This window comes from Hydra viridissima, unplaced genomic scaffold (genome assembly GCF_058129835.1).
Source record: "Hydra viridissima isolate aposymbiotic clone 2 unplaced genomic scaffold, HvirCarnegie_v1 scaffold_1, whole genome shotgun sequence".
Lineage (NCBI taxonomy): Eukaryota > Metazoa > Cnidaria > Hydrozoa > Anthoathecata > Hydridae > Hydra > Hydra viridissima.
Genome location: NW_028324300.1, coordinates 5,145,991 through 5,158,934, shown reverse-complemented (window position 1 = coordinate 5,158,934; position 12,944 = coordinate 5,145,991). Strand labels below are relative to the sequence as shown.

At 27.5% G+C, this 12,944-nt stretch overlaps 1 protein-coding gene across 3 annotated transcripts in view; it reads left to right on the top strand.

The window, feature by feature from the left end:
- The window catches only part of LOC145187831 (uncharacterized), a 58,971-nt gene that overhangs the window by 18,676 nt on the left and 27,351 nt on the right, over positions 1-12,944 (top strand). For all 3 annotated transcript variants that reach the window (XM_090086704.1, XM_090086712.1, XM_090086719.1), the window contains 14 exons: positions 1,925-2,001; positions 2,172-2,315; positions 2,727-2,954; positions 3,082-3,188; positions 4,411-4,588; positions 4,765-4,914; positions 5,231-5,382; positions 5,478-5,591; positions 6,051-6,162; positions 6,640-6,836; positions 6,927-7,100; positions 7,273-7,389; positions 8,393-8,606; positions 8,710-8,927. In XM_090086704.1, the coding sequence (XP_089942830.1) occupies positions 1,925-2,001; positions 2,172-2,315; positions 2,727-2,954; positions 3,082-3,188; positions 4,411-4,588; positions 4,765-4,914; positions 5,231-5,382; positions 5,478-5,591; positions 6,051-6,162; positions 6,640-6,836; positions 6,927-7,100; positions 7,273-7,389; positions 8,393-8,606; positions 8,710-8,927 (2,182 nt within the window). The remainder of the gene's footprint in view (positions 1-1,924; positions 2,002-2,171; positions 2,316-2,726; positions 2,955-3,081; positions 3,189-4,410; positions 4,589-4,764; positions 4,915-5,230; positions 5,383-5,477; positions 5,592-6,050; positions 6,163-6,639; positions 6,837-6,926; positions 7,101-7,272; positions 7,390-8,392; positions 8,607-8,709; positions 8,928-12,944) is intronic.

Here is a 12,944-nt window from a genome sequence, read left to right as displayed (position 1 = left end):
TATTTATAAAAGTATTATATTTCATATCTAACCCTCTTACGTTAAAAAATTGACTTGTCCTTATTCCCAAAACATTCCAATTGTTCTCACTGGTAATCTTGATAACATTTTTCAAAATTTAAATTGATTTATCAACATGAAATCTGAACTTTTTCCATATACTAGTAATGGTACTATTTAACATTATTATCATCAGTTCTTTCACTTTTTTTTTTGCTTTTTCTTTTAATTGTGAGCTACATAAATGTTATACTTTATGTTAACTATTTTATATTTGATTACAGTTTTAGCTTGATCAGCTAATTTGGTTATAAAGGTAAAAATAAAAATGTATATATTCTATAAATGGCTCGGCCTCATAATTTTGATGTTGTTATTCTAAACAAAAGTATGACAAGAACAACAACACCAGCTATTGATGGTAGATCAGCTTTACAAATGAATATTTGGAAATAATGACAAAAAAATTACCATGAAGATTATCAGCAACATTTGGTCTCAAAAGTGAGATAATAAAGATGCTAAAATAGATAAGTTTGTCTTTCAACATTCATTCAGATGTTGCATTATTTAATTCATGATCTTAATGATGGTGCATATGTAAAATGATCTTGTTGAAGCAAACAATTTGCTATGAAAAGGCTTTGATTTAATGATGAATACAAACTTGTGAGAAAATCATAAAACTTGATGATAATGCTAAAATTAGGATAATACCAGTGAAAAGTAGATCAACACCCAAATGCATCAAGAAGTTTCAGGCAATCAAAAAAATTAGCTGAGAGATTTCATTTTTAGCCAGTAAATGGCTACCTTGACAAAGCATTGGGTTCAAAACTATGATGTTGGCATGTCAGCAATTAGAGGCAACCATGTATAAAAGAACTGATGACAACTACAGATTCAAGTAACATTCAAAAGAAGCAACAATATCATTCCCTGTGCTACTGTCATTGTCCCAGTCTTAATAGACCTGGTAGTGAAGGTGGTGATGACTCATCTGGGTCTTGTGTTGATACTTCAACTAACTCTCAAATTATACCTAATACCTAAATACCTTGTTTCTCGATGAAGTAGAAGAAGGACTTACATTCAACTTTAAACAACCAGGAGGACTACACTAAGCTAAATGGGTGGCTAAATTCATGTAATTTAATAAAATCTGTCTGTTGGTGGAACATATATTTATAATCTGTTAAAGGCATAAGTTCATAAGGTAAGAGACTTTGCTACACTATCATATAATATCTGGTGGATGCTGCATCAAATGTTTTCTGGAATGACCTGATGTTATCATGCTCTCTGCTGATGTATGTATTTGTGCATCCTGAAACTTTAAAAGTGAAATTCCAGAATTAAAGTGATATCTGGTATGGAAATATCCCTTTCACTCTCTGGAGCAGTACGGTTTCACTTGAAGAGCAATTGGTTTTAATATAACAATTTTCTTGCTATCAAGCCATTTACTAGTTTTCTTTAGCCTCAATCTTGTTTTGACACAGAATTTTGGAATCCAAAGTTTCCACAATCAATTTCTATCACAGCAAAACTTGTTTGTGGTTTACATATATTCATTATAATTATTTGTGACTACAGTATTGCTGCAAAATAAGTACAAGTTGTCTAAATTTCATGATAAAAAAATTTAAAAAATTTTTTTTTTTAATATATGGCTAATGTTTCAATATTTCTTTAAAAATGACTTTGTTGGTGGATTACATATTTGTTGCCCTTCATTCTTTTTTTGTTTACATCAATAAGATTTCATATTTGGACATTTTTTTTTTTAGGTTATTTACTCAAAAAATTTTAGTATAAATCATTCTTGTAATTTACTTATGTTAAAAGTTAAATGAACATTAGGTTCTTATTAATTTATATGCAAGTATTTGAATTATATAATACATATATTTTATTGTTATAGACTGGGTACCTCTGATGAAGCTACATGTTTGGCTGGTGTCTATAGTATGACAGTAAAATTTGAAGATGGTGCTTTACGTAAGTTTTTACATCAGTTAATTGTTATAATCCTAAAAATGGAAAGGGGAAATGTTCTAATGGATAGGGGAGTTGTTCTAATGGAAAATTGTATTTTACTTAAGATAAATCTTTTTAATTTCCTTTTACATAATCATAATTTAATTTTAATTTTTATATTAATTTTTAAGCTTGTAATTGTAATCCTGTTGGTTCTCTCTCATTTATCTGTGACAAATTTGGTGGTAAATGTCAATGCAAACCTGGTGTTGGTGGTAGAGATTGCTCATATTGCTTACCTGGATTTTATGGTTTCTCAAGTTCTGGTTGTACAGGTTTTGATAATACTTATGTTATATAAATATATATAGATACTAATTCTTTTTATTGCTTTATGTTTTAATATGAATGAGTTATTGCTGTTATATAAAAATAAAACTAAAACGAAATGTTTATCATATAAATATTTACAAATAATGATTTTAGTTAGTTAAAAATATATAGAAAAATGAGTTTGGTTCTTAACAATAGTAATGGGGATGTAACACTTTCAAAAAATGAAATTATAAAAGTAAAACACTCAAGCACAGCATGCTAATTTTTTCTTTATAGGCTTTCAAGTTTTTTTTAAGTTCTGTTTATTTTGTATATTTTAAGTCAAAAGATTTTTTTTAAGCAGTATTGAAGATAAATCAGTTTACATCTGAGTAAAAGTTCTTACATCTGAATAAGTACTTGTCTTTTAGCTTGTAACTGCAAAGGAACAGATAAAATTTGTAACCCTCTTAATGGCTTATGTAATTGCCCTCCTAACACTAAAGGAAGAACTTGTGACCCATGTGAATGCAATGGAAATAGCAATCAATGTACTCGAGATGGTGTATGCCTTAACTGTCAGTTTAACTCAATCGGTGATAATTGTCAGTATTGCAAATCAGGTTTTTATGGAAATGCTTTGATAAATCAATGTTTAGGTGCGATTATAAATATATTTACTTCTTGCATTTTTTAATGTGTTTGCTATAATGTAAATATTGTTTTAACATAAAGAAATGATATTGTATTCTGTATGCTGATTTGTTTTAATTTGATTTAATTCAGGATGCAATTGTCATATACTTGGTTCATATAATAGTTCATGTGACCTGATGACTGGACAATGTTATTGTAAACCTGGAGTAGTAGGCCAAACTTGTTCAGAATGTGCTGTAAGTGCTGTTTAGATTTATTTGTCAATAACAAAATGCAATAAGTATTATGACAGTTATATATTATTATTTATTGTATTTTATTAGTACATAAGTCTTTAACATAATAGTATTGTTATTATACTTAATTACATACACAGGTATAGCATGAATCCATTGAAATTGGCTCTTGACAAAAAGTGTCATGAAAATTACTACACAATGTAATTTCTAATTTCTGACTTGGATTTATTATATAGTTTCATGATATGTGTACATAAAAAATTAGTTAAGAACTATGTAATTTAAGATTCACTATTAAACAAAAAAAAACACTAAATTTAACAAAATGTATGTATTTGAAGATTATCCATTAAGAATTATTTAACTTAAAGCTAATTGGAAGATAAAATGCAATAAATTGAAAGTTAACCAATCAATAACAAGTTAGCAAATAAAACTGATCAAAATAACGTCAAAAACTTAAATTTAAAAAGCACTTATTATATCAAAGTTCAAAGTAGAGCTTATCTCTTACTGGGGTTCAAATAGTGTAATCTACTTGTGCATAATGATTATGTTTTATATTATGTTTGATGAAAATGAGATTATGTTTTATGTGATGAATAAGTTTATATTTTAAAGTTAACCATTAGACAACATATTAAAATGTACATAAACTTTTTTTTAAAAAAGGAGCAATCTTTATTGTTAAAAGTCAAAGTTGCCTAAAGAATCATAATCTAGCTTGAAAATTGACCATTAATGAATCCTTGGTTTTATTCAAAGGATGCTTCAATCATTATATAAATGCATTTCTATCATTATTTAAATGAAGTCTGCTCACTTTGGAATAAAGATATATTAATTATGAAGCACTGATCCAATTACTCTTGATTTACTTGTGGTGAAGATATAATCTATAAAAAAAGTGACACAAAATTCAGCACTAAATAAATACTGATAGAGCAGATGCCTTGAATTGATGTTTCTCAATTAGTTTTAAATATTTTGCATTTAAATAAAACCAAACATACTTATGTGAGCACCTTTGTGGCATCTGAAAAAGTGTTTTACAGTGTTTACAAGTGTTTTACACACTCTTTGTACACTCTCACTCTTTGTTTGGTTTTTCAGTGACTTCGTTTTATATACAATTTTAACCTTGAAAATTTAAACAATTAAGTTTTATAAAAACCAAATAACTATCGTATAAAGGCTACTTCTTATTTATACTTTTTAGCCGTATTATTTTGGCTTAAGTGCAAGTGGATGTAAATCATGCAATTGTAATATGTATGGCTCAGCCGAACAACAATGCAACAATGACGGACAATGCTTATGCTATACTGAAGTGCAAGGTCTGAAGTGTGATAAATGCAAAACTGGATACTTTGGTCTACCAGCAAAACCATGTTCTGGTAAATGATTTTTGTTTTACAATTTTCCTTGTTAAGGTTTTCTCTGTTTTCTAAGCATCATTTGATTTATGCATTTAAGAAGTTTTTCTAATATATTTATCAACAAATTATTTTTTGTTAAAAATGGAAATTAGTTTTTTTCTCATCTAAATGAAGTTAATATTTTTGGGTTTTAGCATGTGACTGTAATGTTATTGGTTCAGTTCTTAACACCAACTGTGTAAATGATGATTATGGACAATGTGTCTGTAAACCTGGTGTTGAAGGACGGGCATGTAATGGTTGTCAAAAACAATATTCTGATTTTGGGATCAATGGCTGTAAACGTAAGTTCTATTATCTCCTTGTTGATCTTTGGCTTACAAACTTCTGCTCTTTTTCTGAAAAAATGTTAGTTTTATCAACCTTATTTATATTTAATTTAAATGGAAATGAAAAATCTTTGGAAATCTTGTTAAAGAGAAATAAAAGATCATATAAAAGCATATTAAATTCAATATTAGTTAATTATATAAATCTTTTTCATTCTAGTTTTATTCATGAAAGATTATTGATTTTATTATCATATTAATTTATTGTTTTCTATTTGATTTTTTATTGTATATGAAGTATGTGCTGATTTTTATCCTTTTTATCTGAAAGAATGTCCACTTTGCACAAGAAAGCTTCAGTTGTATGCTGATAGAGTTGTAGAAAAATTAGAAAATTTAGAAGAACAGCTAGAACTGACACAAAATCTTACTGAATTGCAAACTGAGTTGAAGTTCACTCAAGCTACAAAACAACAAGTAGAGGTGAATTTCTTCTATAAACCATCTACACTAAATATTTTTTTTCTAAGGAAAAAATTAAGAAAATCTTTTAACTTCTGTTTTTGTAATTTTTTAAGTTGAATGGAATATACTTTGAGAATCGACTTTTACAAGGCCAGAAAGATTTTGCAGTGCTGCACAATGATAGGCTTATTCCTTGGAATATGCGACTTACTGATCTTATTAATGAGGTAATGGCTATAGAATTTTTACTGAAAAAAATATTCTATAGCACTAAAGACAATGACAGGTATAAATGAAAAATAAAGAACATGTAAGGGCTGGCATTTTGATTTCTCATTTGCCAACTGTAATCCTTTTTCATTTTCATGCCTGCTTTTTCTGTAACTATTTTTAAAGATCATAGAAAAAGTTGAGACTTTTATATATAATGATGTCTAAGTAATATTTTTTAAAATCTTAGGGAGAAGTTGAGATTTTTATGTAATTACGTTCTAGTAACATTTTTAAATGGTTAATTCTCTTAGTTTATAGGGAAATCTTTTATGTAATTACGTTCAAGTAACATTTTTAAATGGTTAATTCTCTTAGTTTATAGGGAAATCTTTTATGTAATTACGTTCAAGTAACATTTTTAAATGGTTAATTCTCTTAGTTTTTATAGGGAAATCTTTTTAATTTAATTACAGATTAATAAGGTACAAGGACAAGTTGTAAATATGAGACAGATGACATCAGAAAGCTCAGAAAGAATGACCTCTATATATAATGCAGCCATTCAAGGGGATCAGATGAGTAAAGGTGAATCATTTTATTTCACATAAGAAAAAAGAAAAAAAAAAAAAAATCAAGCACATTTTCTTAAGAAATAAAATTATCTCATATTCCAACTTTTATTAATGCAAATTTGGAAATGTGTGATGGGCTCTGTTTTATTTGGCTGATTTTTACATAAAACTGTTAGAAATAAACAGAAGTTACTATTTACAAAATTTGAAATGATCTAAATTAAAAACCTATAACTAAATGCTTTGATTGAGAAAAATTATTGCCACAAAGTATTAAGCAATAACTTAAAAAAAAAAAGTAGATTGGTAAAAGACAAAGTGGTGATAGTTAAAGTATGAGACAAACTTCATAAGTCTTGTCTAATTTAATTTGAATTTTAGTTTGAATTGTTAAAACATTAACTTTGATAAAGGTGTTAAGATTTTTAGCAGTATAATAATTTTTTAAGAAAAAAATCTGTATTTCTTCATATAATGCCATTGCTTATAGAAAGTGAACGGTTTGCATCAGCTGTATTTTCTTACTTGGTTGGTTTAAATTCCCTCGCTACTGATATTGTTGGCAAAGCATATTCCTATTCACAAAATGTGCCTACTTTCAATTTTGAAAGTTTTGAAAAGATAATCGATAATGACTTGCAGCTATCGAACAATTTGTTAACTAATGTGACAAATATGGCAAAAGAGGTAAGCATTTTTGTTGTTGTTATTGTTTTTACTTTATGTTCTAGAATTAAAAAAGATTTTAAAAATGTGCATATAACTACTTTCTTGCAGGTTGCCAGCCATCAAACACTAGCAAGATCATTTTTTTCTAATTTCGATCAAATTGAGTTATTTTTTAAAAAAAAGCAAGAGCAATGGGCTTCAACTTTAACCAATTTTGTTGACCAGATATCTAATGTTTATGCTAAAGGAAAGCAAATTGAAAGGCTTATGAATCAAACTCAGGTTTTTTTAAACCAGAACTTGTTTTTTATAATCAATAAATTTTTATTGTAAATCATGGTTATTATAATTGTTCCCAAATTTGAATGAAATTTTGTGTACTAAGAAATTATTATGTAAAAAAATTGAATGTTTTAAAAATTTTTTAAAAAGAAATTTTTATTGCTTTTTCTAGAGTTTAGTGAAAACACAAAAAGAATTCATTGATTCAACAATTACAGAACAATATAATATATCACAGTATTTATCACAGACAAATGCATTGTTTCAACAAGCTTTCAGTGTATACGAGGTAAAGTTTAATGTTTATAAAATTTTCTAAGCTCATTAGGGTGGATTTGTTAGGGTGGATTCATAAATGTGGATTCATTAGATGCAGGGTTCAATGTTACAAAACTTACACTTTAGTGAAAAGGTAAAAGTTTTCATGCTACAAAAATATTTTTTAGAATAAAAAAACTACAAAATATCTTTATGATTATAAAATAAAATCACAAATTTTTAATTTCACACACCTTTGATTTTTATACTATGGCAAAATTGTTTAACAATTTTAGTAACAGTTTTTTTTTGAAGTACAAAAATTTTACCATATATCAGTATATATTTCTTTCATAACACCGAACTCAGATAGCAATTTTTTTTTTTTTTTTTCATAAAATGTTTTACTAAACAAAAAAAAAACAAAAAAAAAAACAAAACCAATATTCTGTGTAAAAAAGGGAATAAAAAAAGGAAATAAAATTTTATCACAGATTATAAATAAAAATGTTTTTTAGACGTTTCTATTAGCTTCAATTTTAAGCATTATGAACAAAATAATAATTTTCAAAATAATTTTACTGATTTGTAAACCCATTGCTTTTTATGTTTTTAAAAAATATCTTTTAGATTATAAAATCAATTTTTTAAAAGCAATATATATTCTTGACAAATAAATGAATTTTAAAAAAAGCACAAAAAGCAGTATTTAAAAAGATACAGTTAAAGAATGTTTAATACAAAAATTGAAAATTAATTAAACCAGTTTTTGAATCTGATTTTTTAATACCTTCAAACTGATTGGCAAGACAAGTTGAAACAGAAATAAAAAGCTCCAAACCAGTGATAGGTCTGATAGAGACTATGGTTCGGTTTTTAAGATAATGTTCATAATTTCTTAGAGTTCTATTTAAAGTTCAGGTTATAACTTATTACAAAAAAAAATTTGAACTTTTTATAACCTTAGACTTAATTTTAAGAAAGCCTGCATGCTTTGACAGGTAATAAGTAATAGTAATAAACCTTGTCTTTAGAAAACTTATATGCAAACACAGAGAATAAGTGGTAGTATTGATGTGATGTTCATGCAATACAACCCACAAAATAGCATGGTTCGTGTTAATGTTCTCCAAGGTTACCAACTTGTGGCACGAGATTACCCATCAATGACGTCTAATCCATTTTTTACTTTAAAAATTTCTCCTAGCTGGTGGGACCAAGGAACACTAGAGTCAGCTCCTAAACAAGGTTTAAAACAAGTTGCTAAACCATTTTCTTTTAAGCAATTGTTTAAATTTGATGCAGGCTTAGCAATTTGTATAGTTAATTAATTTTTTTTTTCTTTCATCAGCAACACTTAATCCTAAATGGGACTGGCCTGTTGGTGGAACTTACACTTTTTTTATCACATCTGAGCAGATGAAAGTAACAAAGCTAATTATCACTATTCTTGATTATGATGAAGATGGTAAACATGATTTCATGGGTGAGGTGGTTATAGATTTGGCATTAATCCTTCCAAACATCACTCAATCTGCAATACAGAACACATATGTTTTAAACCCACAGGTATAAAAAGTTTTGCTAATAAATATTTTCTTCATATTTAAATGCTACTTTTATCTATTGGCATACTTTTGTTGATTGAACAACTAAAAATGATTTTTTTATCATGTGTAAAAGTTTATTTTACTTATCCTTTAAAGCCGCCGCACCCTCTGAAATCTCATTGACAATTTTCATACAGAGTATGAGAATTTTCTCTTTAGGGAGAAATATACCAAATGGACCAGATAATTTAATTTTCATGAAATGTAAAAATCTTGCAAATTGCTTTTAAATTTGTATGTTATCAATATGTGTACAACACAGGATTGATTCTACTCCCATCCCAAGTATGAAGACCATAGCCATGAAGTTGCTAGTAATCATTAGCTTCTTAAAAATACACATTAAACTCTGACCTTGGAAAAGTACAAAATTTGGTTGAAAAGAAACATTTTGTAACAATCATGTTTCTTTAAATTTACTTAAAAAAAAATTTTTTTTTAACAATTTTTTAAAATTAAGTTAAGCCTTAAACAATGAAATGTGTAAAAGTGAATTAATTATTAAAACTAATTGCCAAATAGTTGGTTTTTAAATTTTTTTTCCAACAACTAGTTTTAAATGATTTTTTTTGTAAAGATTTATTCAGTACATTTGGTGCACATCTGTTGCTTGTCTGATGGAATTTTGATCTGCAGTGTGCTTCTTAGAGGCTGTTTCTAAAGTGTGAGGTTAAAGCAGCAAAAAACTCTTCTTAGCTGAATTCAGACTATAAAAAAGCTCAGGTTCTTTTACAGAAACACAATCTCTTTAAAGAAGTTGCACAAAAATTTTCAATTCTGACTTAAAAATGATAAGTAATCTGATGGTTCAATTATCCAATGGTTATCAAAGAATAATTAATAATAAAAAATAACTGATTTTAATTATTGTCAATTATGTTGTATTTAACTATTTCTTAGATTTTCATTACTTTTTCATTTGTACTCTTGATTCTTTTTCTATTTTCTATTTACAAGCTATTTATATATTTATAGGGAGTAATTTTACAGATAATCTTTTTATAATTTTATTTTTTTCTCTTATGCCTTTTTGAAAGACAATAAATTTTATTGAAGTCAGAACTCATAAATAGCACTTTTCAGGTACTGTTTTCAATTCTTACTCATTGAACTTAACATTGTGATGATGGATTTTAATTAAAATTATTACAAAAGTGTGTAACAATTTGGTGATTTTCTATATATACATAATAAAAAACTTTTGTGTAAACATTAAATTTTGCCATTCAGTATATCATTTGCACTTTCATTTTTTGATTGTCTTAAATTTCTATGAGTATAACTACCTAATTTTGAAACATTAATTAGGTAGTTATACTCATAGAATTTGAAGCATGAGATGCATAGGTAGGTGTTAATACAGAAGCAAATTACTTCCTGGAATTCATAGATAGCTTTCTCTTTACTTCTGTAAGTGAAAATTAGCTTTCTTTAAAAATAAAAATTTAGTAAATTTGCAAAACTCTATGTGCAGACACCACTAATCAATTCTGATTTTAAAATTTGAGAAAATAACAAGTACAAACTCAACTTACAAAGTACCCTGGAATGATCTTACCCTGGATTAATGCTTTTACTCTGGGTGAATTTAGATTATAAATTATCATTTATAATCAAAATTAATATGTTTGGCATGATTAGTTTCAACTGTAACATTCAGAACATCTATTGAGTTTGAAAACCATTTTTTTTCTATACATTCCAGCTAAATGCCACAGTTCTGATAACTCCTCAAATAATTGAATCCCTGCCTTTTCATCAACAACTGAACTTGTTGTATTGTCCATAAAGTTTGGATCAAGAACTGCTTCTGAAGCTATTGGGTATTTTTATGTGTGTTACATTATTACATTTTAATGTATAATTTGTGTCATGAAAAGCAATGAGTTGATTCCAAATACGATTGGATTAAATTGAAACGCTTCTGCTTCTGCTGTGGGACCCAGATTTCTCGCCAAAATCCAATTCTTAAATACATTTCTGTTATATCATTAGCTAAAGCTATTGGGTATTTTCAAAATCACAAGATTTGGTTGAAGTTGTGGACCTTGATAAATGGCATCATTAATTGATTTACCTTTTTTTTTTTTACAGAACCATCAAAATTGATATAAGTTTAGTAGTTGATTTATTAAGATGAATAACTGGAAAATGCAGCAGGTACCAACTATTGGATATATTTTTGTTATTGACTTGATTGATGATGTTACTATAGTAGCTGCTGAATCTTTAGTTCTTTACTAAACATTTTTCTGTGTTTACAATTTAATCTATTGTATAATTGTTATCCAATAGTCTATTTTCTTTCCAGGATATCTTAAGCTCATGCCTTTTGTTTTCCATTTTCACTCAAGCCTACATTACTGAAAATGGAAAATGGAAGAAACAAGCATATTATGTAAGCATAAAGTGCTTTAGTTTCATCTGGACAATTTTTATATCCTCTTTGCATATCTTAAATATTGTTTTGGAGATATATTTTAGCTGCTTCCATCTTCACCAGTTTTAATAGATTAATCATTTAAACTATTTATTACATTAAATCTTTCAAATCAAGAGCCAATCATGTCTACAAAAAATACCATGGTTTCTTGTAGACTTGATTGGCTGTAGTATGTTCCATCATTATTTATCCATTCAAACTCACTATTGTTTTCTTTGTTAGTATTATCTTCTAAAAAGTGTTAATTTTTTTTGGTATCTTTATTTATATAACTGCTCAACTGATGGCTACTGTTGATTTGTTGATAAATTCACCAGTCTTTTTTTTTGTCCCAACAATTGTTGTTTCAACTTAGATTAATCAGCTATACATTTATCTTCTAATTTCTGTTGAGATTTTGTGCTCTTTCTTTTATTTATGGTATAGCTTTTAACCACATTTATCTGTGTGAATGCTATAGCATTGCAGATAGTTGAAGGCTTTGTTTTAGTATTTTTTTCTTCTTTTTTTGATTTATCAATTCAGTTGTTTAACATCTATTTATTGACATGCTCTACAGCATCTGCGTAGTTTTTACTTATCTTCTTAATTTCTTCATTGGTACTTTGTGTTCAATCAAAAGCTCAATAAGCTCTTTTTGTGCCTTTAAATTTTACTTTAAAAGAGTTTTTTAATTGAAACTTTTACTTGGAAGTTTATCATTCTTAACCAATTGAAAAAGTTGGTGTCTCATTCAAGTAGATGAGACTTTAAAACATGTTTTTACTTTTGTTAATGTATAGGGTGTATCATATAGGAGAATATTTTTTTTGTCTTTTTTTAACAATAAAAAAGGAAAACAAAATACATGTTTTATTAAAAAATTACATGGTTATGTAAGCTGAACTATTGTTTAATAATTTCAATAAATGTAATCCCCCTTCATTTCAATGCTCTGATTCAAGACAAACAGGCTGCAAGCGCATATGAGATGGTCTTTATCTATCTTGCTCATTACTGTGACAATGCATGCTTTCAGGGAATCTTTGTTATTGTGGAATGTTTTTTGACACCTCAATCAACAATGCCTTAATCATGATAATCCAACAGATTCAGATCTGGAGAGTTTGGGGTGATATGATCATAAAAAATGTCAGTTTTGAGTGTTTTGAGGGTTATGTAATAGTACAGAGTCTTGTTGAAAAATGTATAGCCTTCCATTCTTACTCTATTGATCCATGGCTTAACAGTACTTAAAAAGTCAATGTAAGCAAAAGAATAAACTCTTAGTCTTTGTTGAAAGAATTGTGGTTCCATCACATGTCCTTCATTGCTATCTCTAAAACTATAACATATGCAGGAAATGTTTTGTGCATGCCTGTTAGAATATTGGAAGGGTCAGCACATAGGCATCTGTCCATTCTTCTGTTTGCCTTTTGATTTTGATTAAAATATTTTTCCTCTAAAAAAATCAAAACATGTTTTTCTCATTAGGATGTTTCAGTTTGTTTACCAGCCATTTGTATTTTATCAAATAATTCTCTTTGGTATTCT